Source organism: Camarhynchus parvulus, chromosome 3, assembly GCF_901933205.1.
Source record: "Camarhynchus parvulus chromosome 3, STF_HiC, whole genome shotgun sequence".
Classification (NCBI taxonomy): domain Eukaryota; kingdom Metazoa; phylum Chordata; class Aves; order Passeriformes; family Thraupidae; genus Camarhynchus; species Camarhynchus parvulus.
The window spans coordinates 13,301,987-13,328,437 of NC_044573.1; the positions used below are offsets into that span (position 1 = coordinate 13,301,987).

Here is a 26,451-nt window from a genome sequence, read left to right on the forward strand (position 1 = left end):
TCTGCTTGGGCATTTTTGGTACGAGCATGCATGCAGGGATGCAGCTGGAAAGGCTAAAGATAAGAGGACAGTGCAGCAGCATGTGGGAAGAAGGGAGCATTGTGCTAGGGCATGTTTCCAGTCAGTTGGTATAATCAGAACAGCTTTGCTTTTCCCATGCTGCTCCCCAGCCTTGAAGATAAGAAGTGAAGAGTTCCTGCTTTTTTGAAGAATCGTCCTGTTGCAGGGTTTGGGGTTTGTGCCACAAAACTGCCTTTCCCACATCTCAAGCTGCTTGCCTACTCTGCTGGCAGCTGAGCCCAGGAGCCTGGGTGTCTGGTAAATCAAAAGGCCTCCTTTGCTAGGCCTGAAGCTGCCTTGAACTAAAGTTCTCCTGAGCCATGCCTGGTAGGAGCTTATGACTGGAATCCTGATGTAGGATTGGGATTGGTGTGTGGCTGACTGCTGGGAGCCCAGTCAGAGCCAGGAAACCCCATCACAGGCACCATGAGGTTACAGCAAGGCCCTGGATGATGGACACGCCTCCTCCAACCACCTCTGTGCTTCCCTTTTCCTCCCCCTGGTCCCTTCCATGCTGGCTCCTAGCAACTGCAAGGAGCTGCTGGCAGGCAGGAGGGTTATGTGACCACAGGATCAGGCACCCACCAGCCTGGCAGCCAAATCTGATCAGTGCAGGGGCTGAGCTTGGGCCTCGGCCCAAACTGAGCCTCCTTACAGGGAACAAAGGAAGCAGTGGCACTGTGTGTGTTACAGAAGTGCTCCTGGAAGCTGGGATCACAGGGCAATGAACACTGCTTTTATCTTTTACCTGCCCATCTCTTCATGCAATGCTGCTTGCCCGTGTCAGAAACTGGATCTGGTGGCACAAAAAGAGGGTGTTCAGATTCAAATTCTGCATCCCCAAGGCCCCTGACTGAAAGCAAGGGCTGTGCAAGGTGAAGCACGGTGCTGGCTGCCTGCAGCTTTGCCATGGGGCTGGGGGAGCGCAGCAATGCCGTGAGCACTGGTGGGGGTGGATGTGTCCCCCAGGCAGGGGACATTCCTTACACCCCACAGGGTTCAGCTTTGGCAATAGCCCTGCTGGGTTTTGAAGGATTGCACAGGAAAATAGCTGGTAAAAATAGGGACTGTGCCCAAACCTCTTGCTTCCCTCCAAGGAAACACACCTAAAATACAGGAAGGCCTGTGTCATCTATGAGTGGTGTAGAAGTTGTAGAAATTTGTCTGGGGAGGGAGACACCAGTTCCTTTAGGACATGTAGATACATCTTATCAGGTCTCATGGACTCGTGCACCTTCAGGTGCTTTAGATAGCCTTGAATCTTCTCTAGCAGGTGACTCTTCAGTCCCCCAGTCCCTGCCTTTCCCTTCTACAGCTCGGGCAGTGTGGCTGGAGCACATCCTGGTGGAGACAGGGACAAAAAAGTCATTGAGCACCTCAGCCTTTGCACATCTTGGTTAATCAGGTCTCCCCTTTCCTCCCAGAGAGTGTTCTCATTTTTCCTAGTTTTCCTTTTATCACCCACATACCTGCAGAAGCTTTTCTTCTCCTCCTTGATGTCCCTGGCTACATTTAATTCCCTCAGAGCTTTACCTCCTCTAACCCGATCCCTGGCTGCTCGGACAACCTCTCTGTATTCCTGCCAGGCTTCAGCTCCTGCTTCCACTCTCCATAGGACTCCTTTTAGTGTCTGAGCTTGTCCAAGAACTCCTTGTCTATCCACACAAAGCCTTCTGGAATATTTGTCCAATGTCTTGTCTGAGCCGAATCCATCCCCGCGTGTTCCAGCCCAATCCATCCCGGCGTGTTTCACACCGATCCATCCCTAACCCTAACCCACCCCGATCCACTCCCGCGTATCCCACACCGATCCATCCCCGTGCGTCCCACACCGATCCATCCCCGCGTGTCCCAGCCCGATCCATCCCCGTGTGTCCCAGCCCGATCCATCCCCGTGTGTCCCAGCCCGATCCACCCCCGTGCGTTCCACACCGATCCATCCCCGCGTGTGTCCACCCCGATCCATCCCCGTGTGTCCCAGCCCGATCCATCCCCGTGTGTCTCAGCCCGATCCATCCCCGTGTATCCCACACCGATCCATCCCCGCGTATCCCACCCCGATCCACCCCCGCCCGTCCCGGCCACCGGCGGTTCCAGGGAGCGGCCATCCACCCTCCCGCCGGCAGGGGTCTCGCGCGGCCGGCCCGCCCCTGACGTCACTTCCGCCAGGAAGGCCGCGGCCGCGCGTGGCGGGGCGCAGGCGCGGGGGCGCGGGGCGCCGCCGCTCCGCGCATGCGCCGCGGCCGCCGACGGAGCGGGCGAGGACGGGACCGGGGAGGCGGCGGCGCTCGCGCTCCGACCCCGCCCCTCGCGGCCCGCGCGCGACCCCCGTCCCGCCGCGCGCCCCCCGCCGCCCCCGCGGCCTCCCCCGCGAGCCGGGGCGGGGAATGCGGCAGCCGCCGCCCCCCGCCGCTGCGGGCCTGCCGCCCCCGCCGGCGGCGGGGAGCGCCGGGGCTCCCGCTGAGCGCCGCCGGCCCTCCCGCGCGGCTCCCGGCCCGCCCGGCCCGCCCCGGCGGCACCATGCAGGCGCAGGCGCTGCTCTACGAGTTCTTCAGCGAGGAGAACGCGCCCAAGTGGCGGGGGCTGCTGGTGCCCGCCCTCAAGAAGGTGAGGGGCGGCCGGGTGCCCGCGCCCCGGGGGCCCGGCCGCGGGATCGGGCTGGGCGCCGGGCGGGCCGCGGGGCTTCCCGCGCTCCGGAAGCGGCCCCGGGGCTGCCGGGGTCGGTCGGCGCCGTCCCGCAGCGCAGGCGGCTGCCTCGGTGGGTGCCCCGGCGCGGAGGGGCCCGGCAGCCGCCCTGGGGCGATGCTCTGACAGACGGAGCCGTGTAGATAAAAACCGTGTGATGGACGCGCCACTCCTGTCCCCCCTCGGCCCGGAGGGACGCAAGTGGTGCTGCTGCGGGTTGCTGCTGGTCTCCCTTGGTGACACGACTGGGAATAGGGGGGGATTGTTTTGAGCAGCTCCTGAGATAATTTTTGTTCATTAGTGTTCGTGTCTAATGGCTTTTAGTTAACCTTCTCGTAGTTTAAATACCTTCTTGCTGAGGAGGCTTAATCAGGACAAACTAGCAAGTCTTGCTCCCTCAGGACGGTGAGGCTTGTGCCTGTGGCGTGGAAAGAATTTATTTGGAAGAGAGAAAAATTGTGAGGGCTCCTCTTCCATCCTGAACCCAGAAAGTAGAAGGTTTAAGAAACAAGTTTTCTGACACTGTTACCTGAACTGGCTTCCGGTTGCAGAACTTCACATGGTTTAGTCCTGCACGGCAACACTTTCTGAGTTACTGTCTGGTTACAGCGATTAACTGCAACTTTTGCCTGAACGGCTCCTTCCTTGGGCTGGTTGAGAGGTCTCGGGCGCTGTAGTTGTACCCATGCAGTATTTCTTCCTAATTTCCCCTTGCAGTGTACTGCCTCTCTTCTCTGAGCGTGCTCTTTGAGGTCTCCAGCATTGTGTGGCTTTGTCCGGTTCTTGGAACTCTTTTTGCTTGTCTCATCCGTAGCACGTGCTGTTAATTTCTTATCCCTGGATAGTTGCTTCCTTGAAACTTCAGCACTAACCACACTCGTGGTGCTTGTGAGCACTTGGACACCCATCCAGCTGAAGTCTGCTTGGAAACTGGAGCTGCCCAAGGTCCCAGCCACAGAGAGCTTGTTCCTTTGGAGGATGGTTTATGCCATGGTGCAGCAAATGTTTGTCAGATTTGGAAGGAGTCTCAGTGCTGACAATTGGAATACACAGTGTGAGGATTCAAAGCAAGCAAGCATTAAAACTTTGGGATAACTTGTGACATCTGAAGTGCCAGATTTCTTCCTAGTGGACAAGCCCTTCATGAAGTCACCCTGCTTTAAAGATGCTTCCTGAAGGAGTTGGATGAATTCTGCAGTGGGAAAAGGAATTCTGCAATCTGAGGAGAAGGCCAATGAGGACAAGCTACCAAGGATGACAAGCTGGCCCTGCAAGGTACAGTTGTCTTGATTTTGTCTGCTCTGTTTCTCTTTGTGGGTAGAGGGGTGACAGGAGGCAGGTGGAGTTAGTTCTGAAGGCTTCACACTGAAACTTTTGACTGTCTGGCAGGTGTTGGCTCTTTTGACCTCATCTTTTTCATGTGATCACCACCTGTTTCTTACCTTCTCTCAGGCTGCTTACTACTGCTGTTTTTGTAAAGATGGAAATAAAGAATCTGTCCAGATTGTCACCAGCTTTACTGAGGAGCCAAATACTTGAGTTACAGCAAAACTAAATGGCAGATGAAAATTTTGAATTATTATCTTACTGTCTTTTTCATTAATGGACAAACCACATTGTGTATTTTCCTAACGTGACAGAGGTACAGATAGTTTTGAGTAGAGTGTGTTTTGCCCTGATAAAGGCCCCTAAAGTAGTGAACCTGTCACAGGTGGTATGTAAACCCACGACCTTGCCTTGAGGTGTTCAGTCCCCTGTCGTGGCTCACAAGGCAGGTGCAGCACTGCAGCATTGCAGTCAGTGACCCCTTGGATAGCTCACCAAAGACCTGAGCTGCACCTACAGGCCAGCACGTGGGACTGGTAAAGTGGAGAGGGTGGCAGCATTTCCCAGTGGGGTCAAAGGGCAGGACTGTCCTGGAGGGCAACTGGTGCCTTGTGACTTTGCTGAACTCCCAGAGCATTGCTGTCTCAGGAGGAGTCAGATTTTTGGAAGCTCACGGATGTCCCATTGTTGCTCGAGGAGAACCTTTCCTTCACTTCTCCCTTAGCTGACCAGATGCTGACACTCATTCTCAGGTAGCGACAGCGGCTGAACTCCACCTGAAACCAGGTGCTTGTAGAGGCCGAACTGTGATGATTTCACAGCTGGAAATTAGACTTAACAGTTTGTGGAGACCTGTGTTGAATTAATAAGTCCATTGAGGACAGTGGCATTTAAGTTAACATTGTAAGAGCACATATACCAGGATGGAGTGTTTGCAGCTCTCAGGGAAAGCTGCCACACGTGGACTGAATCATTAAAATGCCATTGCCCTTTTGTAACTGTGAGTTGGCTTCTAATGCAGTGCTCAAACTACAGCCTCGGGATTGCTTTCTTAAAAAATGGGTGTTGTTGAATCATTGCAAATAGCTTTCTTTTTCCCACTGGATTATTTTGATTCTATTTTTTATCAAGCAGCAAGCCCAAGAATATAGAGTAAGAATAAATCTCTTCCTACATCAGGTAGTTCTTAGAGGAGACCATGCCTTGTGTTTCATTAGACATGAACCTTAGCAGTAGAGCTGCATTTACTTTGAACAGCTGCATTTGCAAAGAGCAGCTCTTGTACCACTGAGATCATAATGTAATCCCTTTTCTTCTGATTCTTCTTCAGATGCTGTCAAGATAGACTCCCGTGCACTCAATTAGGAAGAAAATGATGTCAACTGAGATTCTTCTCTGCCTGGTCACAGTTATTTTGAAGCTGCAGAAGAGGAGTGTTGCAGGGATCTTTGGTGGTGAAAGGCAGTAATCATGGTGATGAGGTACAAGAAAAGGAGGGAAGAAAGAATAACAACAGGTGTCTGAAATTGTAGTTGCAAGAATGGACAGAAGGTGGGATGCTGGGAGATGCTGAAGATGAAGAATTCAAGACATTTGAAACACCAGAGGTCTCGGATACCTGGAGACAGAGACACACAGCTTTTATTGCACCTTGGAAAACAGACTCAGGAGTGACACCTGTCATGTGATGCCTCTTCCAGCACTGGTGTTCCTCTGCTAGTGAATTTACACACTTTATTTTGGTTATAACCTTTTGGATAGTTTTTCTTGAACATCATTCTTTATGACTTCATCTCGTGGGCATAACTTGTTCATGGAGCCAGAATTTCTCTGCACATGTATGATGCACTTGTTCCTGATCCATTGGTTTTGCAGTAGGAAGCATGTCATCCTTACTGATGGATACCCTAAGCCATTTGATGATGGAGAAAAACAAAAGAATGTTCTGCTCTTTGCATACCTCAAGTTGTTTTGAATCAGTTGAGCAATTAACCAGGGGTTCTACTGGAATTTGTTGTGGTCAGAATGATTGGACTGGTGTGGCTTGGCAGCTGAAGGGATTTGCTTCCTCAGTGAAGGTTCCTGACAGCCTGCTTCCAGGGACTCCATGTGTTGTCTGGACCTCTCGTGGAGCAAGAGATGTGGGAAAAGCTGCTTCAGTCACTCAAGAGTTCTGTTGACAAAGATGTTTCTACCTGATTTTTAATTACCTGGCTCTTCAAATTGGTCACAAACCAGTTGCCACTTGCTACTCAGAATGTCACTTCTTACTCTTAGCATTGCTTCACACAAGGTGTTGAGCTTTCTTAATTTCTGATCACTTTGAGTCCTGTGTTCTTCTGATGGCTATGGAGGGTAAACCTAAGAACTTCATACAGCTGGAATCTTCACTGCATAACTTTTTTCACCTGCTCAGTGGAGCAGTGTAATACTGCTGCCCTTTTGAGACATCAGCAGAAATGTTAGCAAAAATCCGAGTCCTGCATCCTTGGTGAATTGCTGCTGAAGAGTGTCCAAGACATTTGTATTTGATTTAGTTTCCTGTATTCTTAATTGATCAAGGTAACAAAACATGGTCAGGGTTACCAAATATCAGCAGAGATGTACAAGAATAGAAGAAAAAGCTTTTTAAGGAGTGCTGACTCTATAAGAACACTCATCAATGCAAGGTGTACATAAAGTACTTTGTCCTGGAGTGTTTAGTGGTAAGCTTGTCAGTGGTTTTTTAGTCATTGAGGGAAAATAAAGAAAGGATGTGTTGAGTGAAAATGAGAGTTACAGCATTAGTGAAGACTTTCAAAGATGCTGAATTGAAGGAAATTCTTGCCAGAATTATCTCCTCTGTTGCCAAATTTGTTTCTGCAATGGATTATTTCTACTAATAATCCATTTCCAAATGTTTAGAAAATTTTCAGTTGGGAAACTACTTACAGTCAGTAAAGTGTTATCTTCTCTGATAATGCTTTGGAGGGTGGCTTGGCATGTTGTCTCATTACAGAACTCCTTCCATGATCGGTGTGATGTGGTAAATACCATGCTTTTCCCCTTTAGACCCTTTTTTACAAGCCCTTCAGCTGCCACCAGGGCAGACTGGCAGCACAGCCCATGCTCAGCAGTGAAGTGCAGTTTTTCTTTAGCAGGAGTTGTTTTTTGGTTCATAATGTGACTTCTTGCAGTACAGGGGTAGTCTTGCCCAGTTACGAAAAAATTATCTGGAACCTGCAGTTGATGCTTCATTTTTATTTCAGTTTGTTATGTAGCTTTAGAATTACTTCCTTTAGAATTCCTTTAGAATTGTTTCCTTTTGTTATGCCATTTTCTAAAGCTGCTGGAGCTTCTGCTGCTCCTGATGGGCTCAGGTCTGGTACTGTTTTCTGAAGCTGCAGGATTTGCCTGGTGTGTTCTGTATTTAAAAGAGCACCTGTGAACCTGATTGTGTTGATTGTTAGCGATGATTTGGGAGCATAAAGCTGGTGTTCATGTAATGTAAAGTTGCTTTAATAAGTCTCTGGAGCCAGGATTTTTCATCCTGAATTGAAATTTTTCAGCAAGCAACCTGTTAGGCTTTTTCTCATGGCCACTGAGGAAGAGGTAACTGAAAACTGTTGCTGAGATGTATCACTCAGATTTTTAAATTCACTGTCTTCCTTCCTTATCTATTATCAAACACCTCTTTCTAGTGCAGAACAAGCTGTTGAGTGTCACTCTAGGCTGGGGTTTGGGTCATCTTGTGGCTAGCCTAGGGATTGTTGTCTTGGACCTGTTGGGAGACCAAGCCTCTGTCTAACCCAAAGCTGTTAGATCTGCAGTCCTTTAAATGAAACGTTTCCCAGGGTTTGGTTTAAAGTTCCTACTGCTCTCTGTGAGGCTTGTGGGAATGTTTATACTCTAATCTGTTATGGAGAGTTTGAAAAAAAATGGTTTGAGAGGACTTTATGTAAAATAAGCTGCTATGGGCTATTAAGTAAAGATCGGCTATATTTGTACTATACATTAATCACTTCCTTCTTTGTTGTTGATTTTGTTGGGTTTTTCTGCCAGTTTAGATTTATGGCTGCCTAATTTTTAAGGTCTTGCTGTTCCTAGTATAAATCCTTTGCTTTTGTGGATTTTAAGGGAAGAGGACAAAAAAGGCAGGGGGAAAAAAAGCCACATGTTCACATTGTAGAATTTTCTTTAAGTGTTATAATTTATTTTTTTAAGCAGGCACTGTTTGTCTCTGCTGATGTTCTTAAGCAGATCCTGAAAAGCTGTTCAAGAAATGCTGGCTCTGCTTATCTTTAAATAATGAAAACTCTGGCCATTTCTCTTTGGAGAATTAGGAGAGATTGAGAAGATTGGATATTCAAAAAAGTGAATACATGAGTTGAGTGAAAACAGCCATGGTGGCAGGGATTTGTAGCTGATGTAGGTTGTATTTGCCCTTTGGAATTTATGGGGTATTTTGAAGATTTGAAGCTTGTTTTAAAAGTTTTTAAACTGCTTTTTTAGTAATTTCCCTTATCATAAGTGTGTAGGAGGGAAGGGAATGGTTCTGTCATTATTTAAGGGAGAGGTTAAATGTTTAGATAAGAATCTGATCTAAACATCACAACACTTCAGAAGTTGTTAGTCTGTTTTTATCATGTGTTTTCCTAAGTGGGATTGAAGGATCTGGTGGGATTCTAGCCATACTCCCCCTTTTCAAGAGTGATAAGGCAGGGTGACCCAGGTTTTTTAATTTAAAATCTGAGATGACTTTGTGAGAAAGATGGAAAGCCCCTGGTAATTCGATCTTCTCTTTTTTTTTTAACTAATCATGTGATGGTTTATTCTAACAGATGTTCCCATTTCTTGTCTTTTACTAAATCTTGCATCTTACCCAGTCTTGCATCATGTCTTAGATAATGGACTTGGGACTTGCACCGAGTACCCTCAAATAACACTCTGTCATTCTCAGTCTGAGCCTTTGGGTACTACAGTAGTGCAGATACTGAAATTACACATTTCTGTGAGAACTGTGCACCATACCATGCTGTACTTTTCCTTGTTAGTCTGGTTGTTTTCTTTTGTTCACTTGCATGACTTTGAACCCTAACTGATACTGTCATGTAGCAATGAGGGTTATTTACCATCTACTTAATATAGATAAGCTGTGTTGGCAAGCCACTGGCAACTCATGATGTTTTCTTCTGCCAAGGTGGATGTTCTGTTAAAGTGGAGCTGGGCAGTGGCCTTTGAGAAGGATGTTGTCACTGTCTCCAGACAGAAATGCTTAGGGAAAATGAAACTTTTATCTCCTGAACTCGGAGTAGGTTATCACTGTTGACTCTGTTTTGGCTGACTGTGGATAATGTTTCAGGTTATGGCCTGATGTGGTATTTTTGTTTGTTTCTTCTTATTCTTGTAGGCTGTGTGTTACAGACCAAAGGAGTTGTAATGAGGTGATTAAAGTCTGGTCTGTTTTCTAAGTAAAGGAGAAAATCTCTTCATCGCTCCAGTTCATCATGCTCTGTATTTTTAGAGTATTTGTGTTGAATTGACTTGGTAATTTAACACTTCTTGAAATACAGAGTGCTGGAGTATAATATAGGGACACTGTAATACAAATCTGTTCGGTTCTGCTTTAAAAAAAGTACACATTAAAGGAGGCAGCATCTTCCAGACAGCTCAGATCAGCTCTGCTCTTTAAGAGAACACTTTGGCAAGTCTGTAATTTCTGGTGTTAAGGTGTTCCAAGCTGGTACAGTATTTCAGATGTCAGTGTTTGAATTGTAAATAATGTTTTAACTGCCTGGCATGCTGTTATTCATGTAGCTTCACAAACACACTCTAGCTGTGCATAGTGAAGTTCTTAGGAAAAGTGAAACTGTTGGCATAATCAAAATAGTTCTGTTAGCTAGTCAAATGGAGAGAAGTTCTTCTGTTCTATTTTTGCCAGACTGCTTTTAAGTTTAAAAAGCAGTGACTTCTGGAGGTGTTTTTTGAGACCTGCTGAATAAGGGTGTGCAGTCTGCAAGAGGCCAAACGCGTGATCCAGCGCGTTTGAATCCCAGCAGCAGTTAAGTGAGCACCAGGACTATGCCCAGACATGAAGCTTTCAGACTAATGAGTGCCTTAGCAGGCAGGTGGATTTCTGTTTGAGGCTGTTGTGTGTTTGAACTTCATAACATTTAGTTCTTGCTATAACTGCAAACAGGAATTAAGACTCAGGTGTGAAATTAAATAATTATGGCAGCATTATTTGAATATAGACATGGGTTTAACATTTGGATGAGGCAGATTGCTGAGTTTTCCTTCAGAGTTGTTAGGCTCTCATGTTAGTGATTGAGAGGCATTTTGAGTTGTGTGCAGGGGAACAGTAAAATGATGAAATTGGGGCTTGACAGATGCATTGCGAAAGTCAGCAGTCAGCTTGCTCTGGCATAATATTTGCCATTGGTGTAGAACTGAGATTAAACTGTCTGTTTAAGCTCTGAAGCACTGAGCTTTGTGTACCTGAAATTTTGGGTGGTTAAAACTGTGCTAATTTGTGAACTACAGAAGTGCAAGGGAAAAGTATACCTCAGGTTTCAGAAGTTGCATGACTGTCTGGAAAAAAAATTGAATGAGCAAGGGGGATTGTTCCTTGTTGACTTTGCACCAGTAAGAAATTAGACACACGGGTAAACATATTGGGACGAAATTTTCAAAATCTTTCAGCTGCCACTTAATGCCAGGACAACACTGTGGCCTTTTTGAAGTGGTTTTTTTTACTGTAGAGGCTGACGTATTTAGAGAAAACACTATGGAAACAAACTTCTGAGTGAATCTTATGAGTGCTTACTGAGAATGGATTCAATAATTTGAAATAATAAATGCTACTGAAATCATTGTTTCTGTAGTGTACTCTGTGAAAAAATGTTCTGTATTTTGTTGTTATGGATTGTGTCAAAGGGGGAAAACCCCCAGTGCTGAAACTTCTTGCAAAAACAGCGGTTAAAGAGCTAGTGGAGAGAGATAAGTATATGCAAAGGCTTTAAAAGTTTTTCTAATTGCACTGTTAAGCACAGTTATTAATTAACCATTTTCTTGACATTAAATACAACTTATAGTGATTTGAGTACATAAAGCATTTGAGATTTATATTTCTGTCAGGTGCAAGGGTTTCACTCAGGTTTGTCTGATGTACCTTAACAGAGCTACATTATTTTTCATAAAATACATTGTTTTTCTGGGCTGTTTGGCTTGGGTTTTGTCATCTTTTTTTTTTCTGCAAGTAAAGCATGTGGTTTGGGGAAGAGCAAAACTCAAATCTTGAATTCTTCTTTCCTTTAGGTTCAGGTGCAAGTCCATCCTAAGCTTTCCTCTACTGAAGATGCACTGCAGTATGTGGAGGAGTTAATTCTTCAATTGTTAAATATGTTGTGTCAAGCTCAACCAAGAAGTTTTCTGGATGTAGAGGTATAGAGAACACTTACTACAAACATTATTGCAAATAATTTGAACTATTACATGAAAGCTACTATATTAACCATTTCACAATGCAAAAAGGAAACCAGTAATTATGTATCCTTATGTAGCACAGCCTTCTGCATAAAGCCTACTGAGTTCCCTAATAGCTCATTTTCATATCAATTTAATTTATTGTTCAATGCACAGCAAAACTGTCTGTGTGCTGTATTATTTTCAATAGATGGTGAGTGCAAGCTTTGTGTATAAAGCTGACTGGTTCCTTTCAAAAAACCTTTTTTCCCCCCACTGATATTGTATGCAAACTACAGCTGCTTAGTCTGGGGCTCTGTGCTGCTTTCTCAGCATGGTAATTTAGGCTGATATATCCCCTGCTGTCCCAGAGATTAAAACAAAAACAGTTCAGTCACTTTTTCAGAAAGAGTTTAGGAACACTTCTTTCCTCTGTACAGAGACCTCATCTCTTACCATTGCCTCTTCAGAGATCTGCAACCTCTGCTGCTCAGCAGAGCAGTTTGATGTTTAAGAAGAGAGATTGAGCTGAAGTTTTTCCATCTGAGGAACAAATTAGTGGAGCTGTATCACTTAAATTTGTAGGACCATGAATACCTTGGTAGCACTTGGTACTTAACCATGATTTAAAGATAACCATGATTTAAAGATTTTGGTGCCAGGCTACAGTTTTGGTGCCTGTTGGTTTCCAGTGCTTGGCTCCAGGGCCTGTGCCAAGTGACTTCCTCATGTTCTGAAGAAAGTGGACTAATGGCAAATAAAACCTCACTGACAAAAAAACCCTGAAAATGTGGCTGTCTTAGAGCTCAAGATTGATGCATTTCATTCTTCCTCTTCCCTTTTGAACACTGACACCTCCAGTGGTGTTCCAGTGTCCTCTTTAATGGCTGACCTGTTTTGCAACATCATTCTGGTCTGGCAGCTCAAGAGACAAGAACTTTGGGGAAGGTTAATGCTGTTTTAAAGAACACTGACAAAACCTCAACACAAAGTGTTGTGTTATGAGTCTAATGGCTGTGAGGGCAGGAGAAATGTAAAAAGTAGAGACAATCAAGCAACCACCATTGCTGTTCATGCACAGTGATGCTGTTTTTAATTATATGGTCAAACACATTCCTTTTTCCCCTGGGACACCTTAGTTGTTCAGGCAACAGACTAGGAGTGTGAATTGGTATTAGATAGTGAATCGGACTTTTTTTGGTAGGACCTCTACTTTCCTTTTGCCAAAGTGTTGTGAAGGAAAAAAAAAGCCTGTGCTTTGAAAAGTTGGGTATTACCTTTAGAGAATAGTATTCTGTCACTTTTTTTTTTTTTTTTAAAGAAAGTTTTTGTTTGTGTACTTTTTCCTGTGCGCCAGCTCTCTGTAAGTGGTCATTAGTTCTGTCTTCCTCATTTCATGGTTACTCAAACAGGAGCCATATTTACGTAAGTGAGCACTCGCAACTGAAACAGTCAGTGGGAACTGTGGTCTGAAAAAACAAAACGTAAAGTTATGTGAGAAAATGAATTTCTGGCATCTGTGGATACTAGGGCTACCAAAAAGGGTGGTGATGCTTTCAAACCTCCAGAGAGACCTGTGTGTGAGTTCCAGCAGGAGAGTTGTTCAATGCATGGGAGTGTGCAGGTGTCCTCAGGCACTGCTGGAAGGAGTAAATAAACTGGGCCATGTCTGGCCCACCTGTAGCCTGAAACTGGTTTAGAATATGTGGGTGCTGTTGGACATTTTCTTCTCCTGTTATGTTCGTTGTCATCATCAGGGCAGTTTGCACGTGTTCAGACTGGACCATGTGCTGATCAGTAAAGGCAAAACAAAAAGCCTGTTATCGTTTCATTCAGTGGCCATCCTGTGCAGGGAATAAAGTGTCAGGTATGTAGTCATATATTCAAATACTGAGTTACCAGGCATGGGCACAAGGAGAGCAAACAGTGCCTTCAGTTGCAGCTTAATTCTTAAATTTTGAGCAGTAGATAATTCTCTGATAATGATACCCTGAAACAGCCTTATGCACATGGTGAGCAGCATGTTCCAAAATTATAACATTTACACGTCTTGTGCAAGCTTTTATAGTTGAAATACAAATATTAGCAACTATTTCTTTCTTAAGTAAGAGAAAGGAGTTTGATAACACAGTTACATTGCTGAGATCATTCAGATGGTGCATTTACTCCCTGGTTATATTTTCTTGTCTTAAGGATCGTGTCCAAAAAAGTTTCCCCCATCCTATTGATAAGTGGGCAATAGCTGATGCCCAGTCTGCTATTGAGAAGAGGAAACGAAGGAATCCGTTATCTCTTCCGGTAGAGAAAATCCATCCCTTGTTAAAGGTAAGCAGTGATGGAGTCTTTGAATTCAGAACACAGTTAGAGGTCAACCTCTTTGTTTTATATAATGTCTGTGTGCTGCCTGAACTGTGAACTAAAAGAATTAAGAATATCTGTGTTTGTTGCATAGTTCTAAGTGTTCCAGTTAATGGAATATATTTATTTCTGAGTTAAAAATCACTCAATTCTCTCTTGGACAAACAAGGCCAAGAACCCATTGTATAAGTTTGATTTTTTGTGTTTCATGTTCCATGACTAAGAAAATACTCAAGAAACTCCTGGAAATAACCCTAAATGTTTAAGTGAGGTTTTTGGGACAGTTAGTTGGCCCTTGGCACTTCCACATTTAATAGAACAGCATCTCCAATGTGACTGTTTCTTCTCTAGACATACACACTCCTGTGTTTCTATTCCTAAAATAGGCTGTGGGTATGTGGTGAATCTTTATTGAGCAGGGTCTTAAGCTTACTGACTGGTTTGAGTTGTAATCTACAGTGTCTGTTTCATCAATGAAGTAACAGTGGAATGCTTTTTTGTTTTCTTTTTTTGTTTTTTCCTTTTCAGGAAGTTCTAGGCTACAAAATTGACCACCAAGTGTCTGTTTACATAGTAGCAGTATTAGAATACATTTCTGCAGACATCTTAAAACTGGTTGGGAATTATGTGCGGAATATAAGACATTATGAGATTACAAAACAAGATATTAAAGTAGCAATGTGTGCTGATAAGGTAAGCACAACTCTGGTTTGTCAAGTTAACAAACAACTAAATCTATAGGTAATTTTGAGAGGACAATGTCTTTTTCTTAGTGAGTACATGAAATATTACATCTTCTAAGAAGAAATTAGTGTCATAAAATATAGTTCCTGTAATGGAAAAAAAACTACCAGAAAGCTAATTCAGCTTATAAAGCTCTTGCTTTAGCTTGTTAAATCTCTATTTCTCTTGATTGTACCTGCCTAATGTCAGCAACATGTGAATACTTTAAAAATTACTGTGAAGCAGCACTAACTTTAGACTGTATTGCACATAAAAAGTAGTGTTTCAGTGGGTCAAACAAAACCCCCATCTCCTTAGCATCTCAGCCCAATTTTCCATAGTAGTGAGACAAGGGCCTGGTGAATACAGCCTGGAATCTCCTAGCAGTGTGCTAGAACTGTATCTGTGAAGGAAAGTTAGAAATTGTGGGGTCTCCTTGAGTACATGGATTATTCCATGTGATTTCCTACAGTAATGATGCTGTAATGTCCCCTTCCCCAGAATTAGTTAGGATTCTCATTTTAACCCAAGTTCTGTGTACAGTCACTGACTCTGAAACATGAATCACCTTGTGTTCTTAGAGCTTCAGAAGTCGGGCTTTATGCAAAATGTCCTGCATTTTTCTGCTTTTAGAGAGTCATTGTAATGTCTCCTGGCTCACACCTCACATTGGAGGAAGTGTTCAGTGATCCACTTTTCTTGAGAACTTTAAGTTACTGATTGCTTGGTAAATCTTGCTTGGGTATGAATTGGGACCTCTGGTAGTCAGAGTGTTTAGAGTTCCTGTTGTGTGTGTAGTTCTGCAACAGGACTGGTTTCTGAAGCTGCTGCCCTTCCTCAAGGGTTCATTTTAACAAGAGGGCTCAGCAGTTAAGGACAGAAACTGGGCCATGTGCAGCTTGTGGACAGGCCAGTGTTCATTGCAGGTAGATCACAGGGTTCTGAGCATGATCATGTGTGAGTTCCTGGTAAAGCTAAAGCTGAAAAGCCAGAATACAGACAACTTTTAACTTCGGACAGCATCTTCAGAAACTTAGGTTGTGTACTGCTGATTCAGAGCAATAGAACACAGCTAAATGCTAATTGGTTTTTTTGTGTACTTCACCTTTTAAAATTGTAATTGATTTTAGGACCATGTTCTTGGAGAGCTGCCTGGATTGGTCTAAGTGACTGGGAGTCTTCAGAAATTGCCACTGCAAATAATGACTTGCAAATTCATAGCAATGGATGTTGGTTTTGTAATGCTCACCTGATTGCAGAGTGATAATACATCAATCTTACTGCTTATCAGTCTGATTTCATGGGAATAATAGGCTGTCTTTATTGGCAACTTAACTAGTCAATCTCGAGAAGGTTCTCATTTTGTGGATTTCCCTCTCTTTGCTTCTTAGGTATTAATGGATATGTTCCATCAAGATGTAGAAGATTTAAGTGCACTAACTTTATCTGATGAAGAACCCTCCACCTCAGGGGAGCAAACCTATTATGACCTAGTGAAGTCATTTATGGCAGAAGTTCGACAGTATATAAGGGAACTGAATCTCATTATCAGAGTTTTTAGAGAGCCATATGCCTCCAACTCCAAACTGTTTTCATCTCATGTAAGTATTGTACAAACCACAAACACAAAAAGCGCCTACTATCGTATCTATAAATATAGGTGGATACTTCCCAAACTTAAGTGTTGTTGAGTTCAATGTATCAGTAGTAGAAAAAGCAGTTCTGATATGGAAATAGTAAAAGAGCACTTGCAGGTTTTGTAGAACTGTGGAAGAAACCTTCCCATTTACTTATGTTCACTTGCTGTCCTGTGATTTTGATATCTGTCACTGCTCTTTGTCATGTTTCAATAATGTACATTTTATATATTTTTATATATTCATTATTTTTAAAATGCATTTTATGATCTTACATACATCACAATTACTGTAAAATCTTGTTCTATTTAAGGAAGTTCTTGACTTTCACATCAGAACAGAGTAGCTTTGCACGTTTGACTTTTGTCTGTTTTGTTGCAGGATGTGGAAAATATATTTAGTCGTATATCCGACATCCATGAACTTAGTGTGAAGTTACTGGGTCATATAGAGGACACTGTTGAAATGACAGATGAAGGTAGTCCTCACCCACTAGTAGGCAGCTGTTTTGAAGATATGGCAGAGGTAAGAGAATGGTGTTGTGGGTTTTCATGGGTTTTTTGCTATTCATATTTTAATACTTGCTTTAATACTTTTAATATTTTAATTAGATCTCTGTTCCAGCTGGCTTTCTTCAGTTTCAGATCTCTTCTTCCAACCCCACTGTGATGGACTGTCCATTTTTTAAAGTACTCTTATCTTTTTTAGTCTCTAAATCTCAATTTTTAGGGTGGCTGTTTAAAGTTCAGAGAGTGGAGGTGAAAAAAACTCAACACTGATGAGGAGATTCCTGTAAAACTAGAAACTGGTCAGCCTCTCCTCAGTGCCTGAGAAGATCAGCACATCTTCCTGGACTTCACATCCAGCCATGTGAAGGACTGGAAGGTGGTTGGCAGAAGCCAGCACAGATTTCCAAAGGACAAACTGTAGCTGTCCAGCTGACTGCTTTCAGAGTGATGGCTGTGTCTGTGGACAAAGGGAAGATCTCTTATCTGAACCAAGCAGGGCCTTCAGCACAGTCTGTCATAGCATGGGGGAGATGCAACCTAGCTGGTTGGATTGTAGAGCATGGGCAGTTGGTTGAACTGTCAGGCTTTTGAAGGATTGTTATCAGCAGCACAAAGGTCACCAGCATTCCTCAGGGTTTGATACTGTTTAATGTCTGTATTGGTGTTGTGGAAGGCGGTCTGCCTCATCTCGTTGGTAGGTGCTGCCAAATTGTGGGGGGACACGCAGGAGGACAGAGCTGCTGCTTGTGGGGCCTGACAGGCTGGAGAAATGGACCTATGGGAGCCTCCTAGGGCTGAGTAAAGGCAAACCTGGGAACAAACAACCCCATGCAGTGTCTCAGCTGAGGAGCAGCACTGCTTGCCAGGGCTGGGAGATCCTTGGAGATCAGATGTGAAGGCCAACTAGCTCCTGGGTTGTATTAGGGAATGTATCACTGGCAATTCTGTGCAGAACTTGAGACCAAATCTGGTGTACTGTGTCTGGTTTTGGGATTTCTGGTACAGGATAGGCAAGATAGACTTGTAGTGAAGGTTGCCATGATGATTAAGGAGTTGAGGCCCACGATGCAGAAAGAGGGTTGAGACTGCTAGGTTTGTTGATTCTTGAGAAGGCTGAAGCAGGAGATCTTACTGCTGTCTTTAGTTACCTGAAGGAAAGGTGTGAGGATGGCCAAGGCAGATTCTTCTCAGTTGTGAACTGTGAGATGAGTGAGAGAAAATGAAAATGGCAAAAAGATTAATCCTGATTAGATACTGGGGGAGAGGGGGAGATTTGCAGTGAGAACAACTGAACATTGGGATAGGCTGCCCAGAGAGGTTTTGGTGCCTCTGTTCTTAGAGTTAGAACTCAACAGGATGAGAGACCCTGGGCATTCTCAGCCAGCTTGAATGATGGATCTGTCTTTGGCCCTGAGGTGGACACTGCTTTGAACAAAGAATTGGACCAGTTGACTTCCAGAAATCTCTTTTAGGCTGATTTAATCCATGAGTCTGTGCACATAAAAGTATGGATTCTTCTCTATAGGTGTTTTGGGAAAAGTGTGCAGAAAAGTCTCTCGTATGTAGGATATGTATTTTCTATAAGAAATATGGAAGTTTAGCTGTTAAACCAGTTTTGTAAACTGATGGCGTGCCTGCCCATGGCAGAGGGTGTTGGAACTAGAAGAGCTTTAAGGTCCCTTCCAACCCAAGCCATTCTGGGATTCTGTGATTGTAAAATTATTCTGTGTCTCTTTTTAGGAACTAGCATTTGATCCATATGAATCATATGCACAAGATATTTTACGACCTGGGTTTCATGACCATTTTCTAAGTCAATTATCAAAGCCAGGAGCAGCATTTTATTTACAGGTAACTTGCCTTTAAATAAGACATGTTGTTGATATTACTGTGTTAACTACATTGTCTTATTGCTTCAGTACATGTATTGTTTTAAGACTGAAACTTATTTTGTTTCTAGTCAATAGGTGAAGGCTTTAAAGAAGCTGTTCAGTATGTTCTACCCCGGCTCCTGCTCGCCCCTGTTTACCACTGTCTTCATTATTTTGAACTGCTAAAAGTAAGAATATTATGTAAATCTGATGTGTTTGGGATTTTGGTTTTTTTTTCATGGTTCTCAGTGTTAGGTGAGAGCTTTGGATACTCAGGTGTAAAATCTTTTACTAGAATGTGAATAATTAAACTGATGTGTTGAGAGAAAAGCAGGCTGTGTGCTCTGCAGGTGGATGCTATAATTAACTGAATATCAGCTGATAATTATTTCTGTTAAATTATGTATCAGTCTAGAAAGCAGTAGAGATCTACACACTCATATTCTTGGAATGATTGTTTCATTCAACAGTGCTAGGAGGTGATGGCACATGGCTGTATTATGGAAAATGTCAAGCTCTTACTTTGTAAATTTGAAATCACAGCTAGATTCCCCTTCAGACTTCATTTTATTTTAATAAAAGCTTCAGTGTTCTTGCAGTGCATTTCCCACAGGATTGTAAAGGTGCTATATTTCCTTCAAAGGGAAGCTTGGTTAATATTTATACTTGGGCTATTTGTAATTAGACCTTGCATTGATAGGGTAACAATAACATACACATATAATAGCTGCAGAATGTTTCTCTGGGTCACTTATCAGTATTGCATAATGATCCTTAAGGACTGTAAAGCATTTTGAGGAAAACATTCCCGTAGGAGCTTCTTTTGGGCTTAATGGAAATTCATAAGGTATACAGTGTTCCAAAGAACTATTTATGAAAATTTGAATCAGAAGTAAAACAAAAAAACAAGCAAACAAAAAACCAAAACAATTTTAAGAAATGTGTTGTGTTTCCTTGAATGTTTGGTTGGTTGTCTCTGGATAAGCCAGTAGTTCATCTTTGAGCTTAAGTGTCTACAGTTGTAACTTCATTTTCAGTGATTTAGATCTACATGTACGCCTTTGGCATGTAGCACATCTTGTATAACATGCTTTTTGAAAAATTTTGGGATATGTGCCTGATCTGTTTGCCTCATTCATGGGTTTGGTCTGACTTCAGACATCTTTAAAATATCAAGCATTTCCTTTTGTGGCAGTCCATTGGAAGTGAGGTTTGACACAGCTTGTTTGCATTTTGTACAATAAAGACCTGCACCTAATAAGGTGTCTCTGCTCACGCTGTTATCTCACAGTGTCAAAATGCAGTACCGAAGGCTTTGCATACTTCCATGTGAACATGGCACTGTATTACCTAATGGACAAAGCATGAAGGATTAGTGCTGTCTGACACCCAGCCATCCTGCCTTGCTTCTTGCCACTGGCAATTTTAGGGAGGAAAGGAGAGCATGTGTGCCTATGGAACAGGGAGCAGCCTGTGTTTGCCTTTTCTAGGGCAGGCAGGGGTCTAAGCTGACCCCTCTCCTCCAAAGTTTATCAGTCTTTTTGCAACTCATGACCTCTGCTTTGGGAAAAATTCTTCTTTTCACATTCATGCTCTACACACACAAGTACACAGAGCTCCTCTACCCTGTGTCAGTCTGATATTGTTGTGCTGGATTTTATTCTGTATCTGATACTAAGCTCCCAGGTTTTCTTCCCACCGTGTTGCTCATGTCACGTTTTAGTTGGACACCTGTCACTGTGGTCTGTCAGCACACACATGTCATGTACACAGAATAGGCAGTGAGGGATAATAGGTGCACATGAAGAGAGAGGTGTTATCTCTGGTGGCAGCATCTTCAGCTGTCAATGAGCACATCAGTGTGCAATTCAATATGAATCCCTGCCTCAAATAGTCTTTGCTAGCAGTAACACTTTCTTCCTTATATCTAGAATATTTTAACAGATTCCAGCTTGATTTTTATCTGCCACAGAAGGATATTTGTGCAATTATATCATCCTGACAGTTCCACTGATAGAAGGTATTGAATTCTCTTGTGTGGTGAGAGGCCTGAGTTAGTGATTGCAAGCATGTCTCTGAATAATCAAGTCAAAAATGCTGTGAAAATGGACCTCTGGTTATGAAGAGACAAAATGTTGGCAAAGTAGCAAGTGGAAAAACATTTGATTTCTCTTGAATATAGGTATACTTAAGGATAGAGAGGTTAGCATTTATCTTTGAGCTGTGTTGTATAATGTTGCATATTTTGAAGTAATCTATTTAAAATGCATTTCGGTTACCTTATAACTATCCAGACTATAAAAAAAAAGTAAATTGCTATTCACTAAAGCTTATCCAATTTAGAAACTAAAGCCTTCCTGAAGTTGGACAGGGTACCAGGAATGCACAAATGCATGTTCTATTTTTAGCTGAATCTTCTTGCTGTTACATTGTTGGGTAATTAGCATAGGACTAAGAGCTGTGTTTTCCTTCAACCAACCTGAAAGTCCTCAAACTTTTATATAGGAACTATATAAAATAGCAGCTTTGTGTGAAACTGCACTTTTCTGCAGATGTTCAGATAATAAATGAGCTTTTCTAAATTATAGAAGCACTAATATGATATTTGGTAATTGGAGAATGAGGTTTTCAAGACTTTTGAATTGAATTGGGCACTGTTTCAAATGCTGCACATTTGTATGTATGTATGTATGATACTCTTTCATTGGGTGAATAGATTACTTTAAAGTTCTTTTTTTTCCAGGTAGAAATACTGCAAAGCATAAATAAACTTCGCTTATATAAAACAATATATTTTGGGCAACAGGAGAACTTGGTAGGGATTTTGTGTGGTTGGGGTTTTTTTAAGCCAAGTGCAGATTTGAGTCCCATAACTTAGGAGTAGTAGCTATCATCTCTTTGCTAATATATTTTAATGTTTTAAATTAATGCTAATATTTTTTATATTTCTATTTTAATTGGAATTCTATTTATAGTATACTAAAAATCTCAGGATGCTTTCATTTCACAGCAGCATCTATTATGTTTATTTTTTTTTTCAAATTTTGTTCTTAGATGATAAGTAACTTTTCAGGTTTTACTGACTAGCAATTCAGGTCAAGTAGAAATACTCCTCAGTTGAACCTTTTTGTCTTTCTCTTCCACCATGCTAATGGTAAAAATAATAATTCTGGTTTGGCAAGGTCTTTCAAGATGATAACCTCTCCTTTTCCCAACCTGTTGATATTAACTTTGTTACATGTAGCTGAAGAAGTCACAAGGTAGTACAATGTTAGTTTAGGACTAGAGTATCTTGAACTTGATCTCCTGTGTTTCTTGCTGTGTGTTTTATTGGGCAGCACATCCCAAAGTATTTTGGGCTTTGACTTCATTTTGATTCTCAGCCTTGTTTCACCCAGTGTCATGTTCCAGAGTGTAACAAATTGAGTGAATTGGGTTTGCAATCCCATCTGTAAGTGGTGTAACCCAGCCCAGGGTGGAGAATCAAAGTCTTAATGAGTTGAACTTTGTCAGTCTGCAAAGGTTTTACAATATCTGCAATTATAGATCATTGTCTCACTGCAGTGTCTGGACTGCTTGTGTTCGGTATGAGCGCTGTGATTAGCAGGTTCTGTTGCTTTAGTCAATTTGCAAAGTATCCTTTAATTACTGTTAAAACCAGTAAATCATGGACTTGAACTAGCTGTGAATTATTTCTAGAATGTATTCACTTAATATCAGCACAAGATTTTACTTCCTGAAATCACTTTTTCTTCAGTGCTTCTTTCCAAGGACAGTAACTTCTATGCACAATTCCATTTGAAATAAATAAACAGCAGAAGTATTAAAGTTTTACATATCTTTGTGTATGTAGCTGCAGATGTGGATGACTTATTACATCCACTGGAGATAATGTGCAGTTCTAGGTCTCTGTGACAGATGAAGGTCTGTGTGTTAAAGAAAGTGTAGCTTGACCAAACTGTAGCTAGTGTGTGATAAGGACTACCCAGTGTATTTGGGTGTTTCTTAGGAGAAAAAGCTGGGGTGATGTAAAATTTGGACTGAAGTCTAAGAAGACGTTTCCTAGAATGTGATAGTAGGTTAAAAATTTAAGAAACTTCATATTATTAAGCTAAGAAGACTTGTGTTACAACTGGAATGTTGTAAAGGTGCAGGAGTTGTGTAATGTGGTAGAAGCCAGAGTTGATACAGCTAGGTGAAATGAGGAAATTATATTCTGTATTTACTTCTTGCTTGTGGGGTTTCATTGACAGTATTTCTATTTCTTTTCTCCTTTAAGTGCTAGTGAGTTTATGCCTTAAGTCAGTTGTGTGTTCATCAGCCAAAAGGGAGAAGTTGAAAGGGGAAAAAAAAACTTTGTCACACAAAGTTTTGTGGATGTGTGTGCACTTTTCCCAGAAATTTGGTTATTGTTAGTTGAATTAATTGGTCCTTAATTTTCTTTCTAGCTGTGGCACTCATTGATGTGTTACCTGTGTTTGTATCAGATGAATCTATGCGCATGGGTGTCACTTCATTTGTCAGTGATTTATGTCATCTGTTCTGGAGGTGTAATGGGGCTGCATGTTTTGCTTTGTAGGGTTTTTTCCTTATATACAGGATGTACCTGGGATTTTGAGAAACAGATGTCTCTTTCCAAGAAATTTTCTAATAATTTCTAATAATCTTCTTTCCTTTGTAAATAGGTACCTCTGTGAATATTTTTTCTATTATCCCTTTAAAATTGCTTCTTTGCAAAAACTGGATAAAATGTAACAAAAGTGAGCGTAAGATATTCCTTGTGACCCTTTGCCTTCCAGTCTTCAGTGGCACCTGGGCTGTGTCAGTCAGTCCTGCTGGCCCTGTAACAGCAAAGGCTATACTTTGATCCCATGAGGCAGGAGTAGGATGTCACAGGGCCAGACTTCTTTGGGAAGTCAAATGAAGCACGTCCTGAACTCCAGACCTATGACTTCACTTACGTGTTTAACTGTAGGGTTCCAAAGTCCTGTTTTCCAGTCAATTTTCCAGAACCACCTGCATGGCAAATGCTCTGTAATCCTGTGGGTGCTAGAAGAGCTGTATTAACTGATTTGTTCCCACTTTTCAGTGGCTGCTGTTAGCGATGGTAGAGAGCACTTCAGCTTCATGGCAGCAGCTTGTGCTGAACACCCAAGGCCAAGCTCCCATGAAAAGGGATGGGTGTTACAGGAATTTGCACAAATTTTGATCCTTTTTTCCCCAATAAATAAAAGTTTTAACAAAATCCATCCAAGACTGAATGTTAAGAAGCTTATTTTAGCTGGGATTTTCAACTCCTAGTTTTTGTGACTGACAGCCATGATACCGTCCCTGATACACTTGTATTGTTGCATAATCTTTTAAAAACTGTAGTGTATTTCCCTGTTTTATTCTCCTGCCACCTTGTGTACAAAAGACAGATCCTTGGAGAGAGGTAGTGCAGTGGTTCAGACTTCAATATGCTTGCATCTCTTCACTGGAAATACTTCTGGATATGGAGCTATGGATTGAGCCCTACTACCAGCTTTCTTACTTTCTCTTATAGCAGTGGAGGTTTATGTTTTCTGTCAATACTTGGAGATATTCAAGGGAAACATGAAGGAAATAACAAACACAAGTGGAACAACAAATGCCGTTCGTGGTTTGTTCTTGTCATTTGCTGTTTCATTTCATTTCACTTCACCTGCTGTTTTTTTTTACTTAACCACTAGGATTCCTCTTAAAATCAACAGAGTTCTACCCTTGCTTCTCAGAGTGATCTCTGAAATGGTACATTCACCTTACATAGCATCAAAATATTCATACATTTCTGTTCAAAAATTCATACATTTCTGTCCAAACATAGAGGTGTCATCCAGTTTTGCTTACAGCCTTGCAAAATTTTCTGGCAAAGATCAGACTTGAATTGTTTTGAAGCAGAAAAAGTGGATTTTAATCCATTTTGGAATTACTAAAGAGAAGGGGAAGATGTTTTCAAATTGCATTGTCTTTACTTTGATGGAAAATTTGGGGGAAGAAAATGGAAGACCTCAATTACATGTGTGGAAGCACGTAGGTAAATATTCTGTAGATATTTCAAATACTGATCTAACTAAATGTTACGAACTAAATTATGAGTTTTAAATTTCTAATGTATTCTGCAGGTCTGCTAATAGTGATGAGACAAACCAAAGTGACAGTAAGAGAGAAGAGAGTTTCAGAGCATGAAGGCTCTGGAAGGATCTGTGTGAACTTGTACATTTGTTGCAGAAAGGTAATGATGCTGCTGTGGAGGAGACATCAGCACATGCAAAAAAAAAAAAAAAATCCCATATTTCTGAAAAATGCAGAGCAAATGAGCTTCTTGTACTTGGAGAAGTCAAGGCCTCCTACAGGCAAAGTAGCCATTCCCAGTAATGGAATGTAAAATTCATAAATGGCTGCTAGTAGCCTACAAAAATTCTGAATGTTTAGGAAATAGTTTTGTGAAAACCTCCGAGAAGACATTTGAAAAAAAGACTTTGCTTTTCTATCCCTTCCTTGGTGAAGGAGATGCTGAGTGTGTAACCTAACAGTGATTGCATACTTGAATCCCTTCCCAGCTGCAGAAACTGAGAGCAAACTTGCAGAAGCTGAGAGCAAAATTGCACCTCTTCCTGCTGAGGAGACACCAGGTAAAACACTTAGCAGGGTGCTGTAGCCCTGGAGCAAATGTGGAATATGGTCTTCTGACAGGCTGTACCCCTTTATGGGAATGCTAGTGGCAAATTGGCCACATAAGAAACCTTTTGATCTGTTGAATTGGTGAAACATCAGCTGACAGACTTATGTAGTATGCAGTTCTCAATGGGTCTTCCTGACTTTCAAAATGGCACTTCAGAGTAATGTAATTGAATTCTGAAACATAATTATTTTAATTTCACACATACACGCACAGCCCTTCCCAAATAAGAACGTTCACATTGGGTAATCAGAGTAACAATTCCTTAAATTCACATGTTTCTTTAGCCCAAATGATTTTACGTTTTTTGGGCTCAGATGACATTTGATGTACTTGAATTTTCAACATATATTTAGGATCTATTTTAAGTCACATAGTAAAGAGGTGAAGGAACAAGGAATCTTGTACTAAAAGTTGAAATGCTTTTTGTTTTCCTCTGTTTTGATGCTTTACTTGTCCAGTATGCTTCCCAATGGGTTGATCATATTTTATATTGTGAGTTAAACATAACATGAAATAAAAGATGAGGGCCTTTTAGCGTCTGTGTCTTTTAAAATGTACTTCCAAGAGAATGCTGAAGGCTTTTTGTAACTAATTATCTGATATCTGGGGTTTGATATTTGACATGTGCTATTTTATGTAGCTTTTAAAAATTAAACTGAGAAGACATAATTAAACTTTGAATGGAGAAAAGGTTTTTATCATTGCTTCAGTAAGATGCTAAGTTCTGTTCCACTATCAATGCAACTGACACTCCTGCTGTAATATAGATCTGAATAAACAGATAACTGTATGACTGTTTTTACTGCACTGTGCTCAAGATTGTCTGAGTTTATATGAGAACAAAATGACTTTTCAAATTTCAGTGTATTGAAGCTGTGTATGTATGTTCAGGAATATGGCATGTGGAGTTTCCTTCAAGGTTCAAGTGTGAGTTGCTTTTTAGTCTGCTAGCATTTTCCAGAAGTGCATGGTGCTCCCTGCAGTTGTCCCCATTTACTGTCCGAGATGATTTCCTCATGCTTTCTAAAAATTCAAAGTTTCTAGATATGAGAACACTTTCTTTTGTCTCCAGTACACTGCTGCTTTGGGCTGAGTTTTTTGTTTGTTTTAGGAATTACAAAAAGTCAGAGAGTGCT

General features: G+C 41.9%; 1 protein-coding gene across 3 annotated transcripts in view; it reads left to right on the forward strand.

The window, feature by feature from the left end:
* The first annotated feature begins 2,530 nt into the window (after nt 1-2,530).
* The window catches only part of SOS1 (SOS Ras/Rac guanine nucleotide exchange factor 1), a 43,504-nt gene continuing 19,583 nt past the window's right edge, over nt 2,531-26,451 (forward strand). Inside the window, exons 1-10 of one of the 3 annotated variants that reach the window (XM_030944986.1) lie at nt 2,531-2,667; nt 3,463-4,020; nt 5,402-6,776; nt 11,368-11,493; nt 13,708-13,839; nt 14,401-14,565; nt 15,987-16,196; nt 16,614-16,757; nt 18,482-18,592; nt 18,702-18,800. In XM_030944986.1, the coding sequence (XP_030800846.1) occupies nt 11,452-11,493; nt 13,708-13,839; nt 14,401-14,565; nt 15,987-16,196; nt 16,614-16,757; nt 18,482-18,592; nt 18,702-18,800 (903 nt within the window). In that variant the 5' untranslated portion in view covers nt 2,531-2,667; nt 3,463-4,020; nt 5,402-6,776; nt 11,368-11,451. Of the gene's footprint in view, nt 2,668-2,833; nt 4,021-5,401; nt 6,777-11,367; nt 11,494-13,707; nt 13,840-14,400; nt 14,566-15,986; nt 16,197-16,613; nt 16,758-18,481; nt 18,593-18,701; nt 18,801-26,451 lie in introns of those variants that run through there. The other 2 variants (XM_030944985.1, XM_030944984.1) reach the window with 2 other exon arrangements.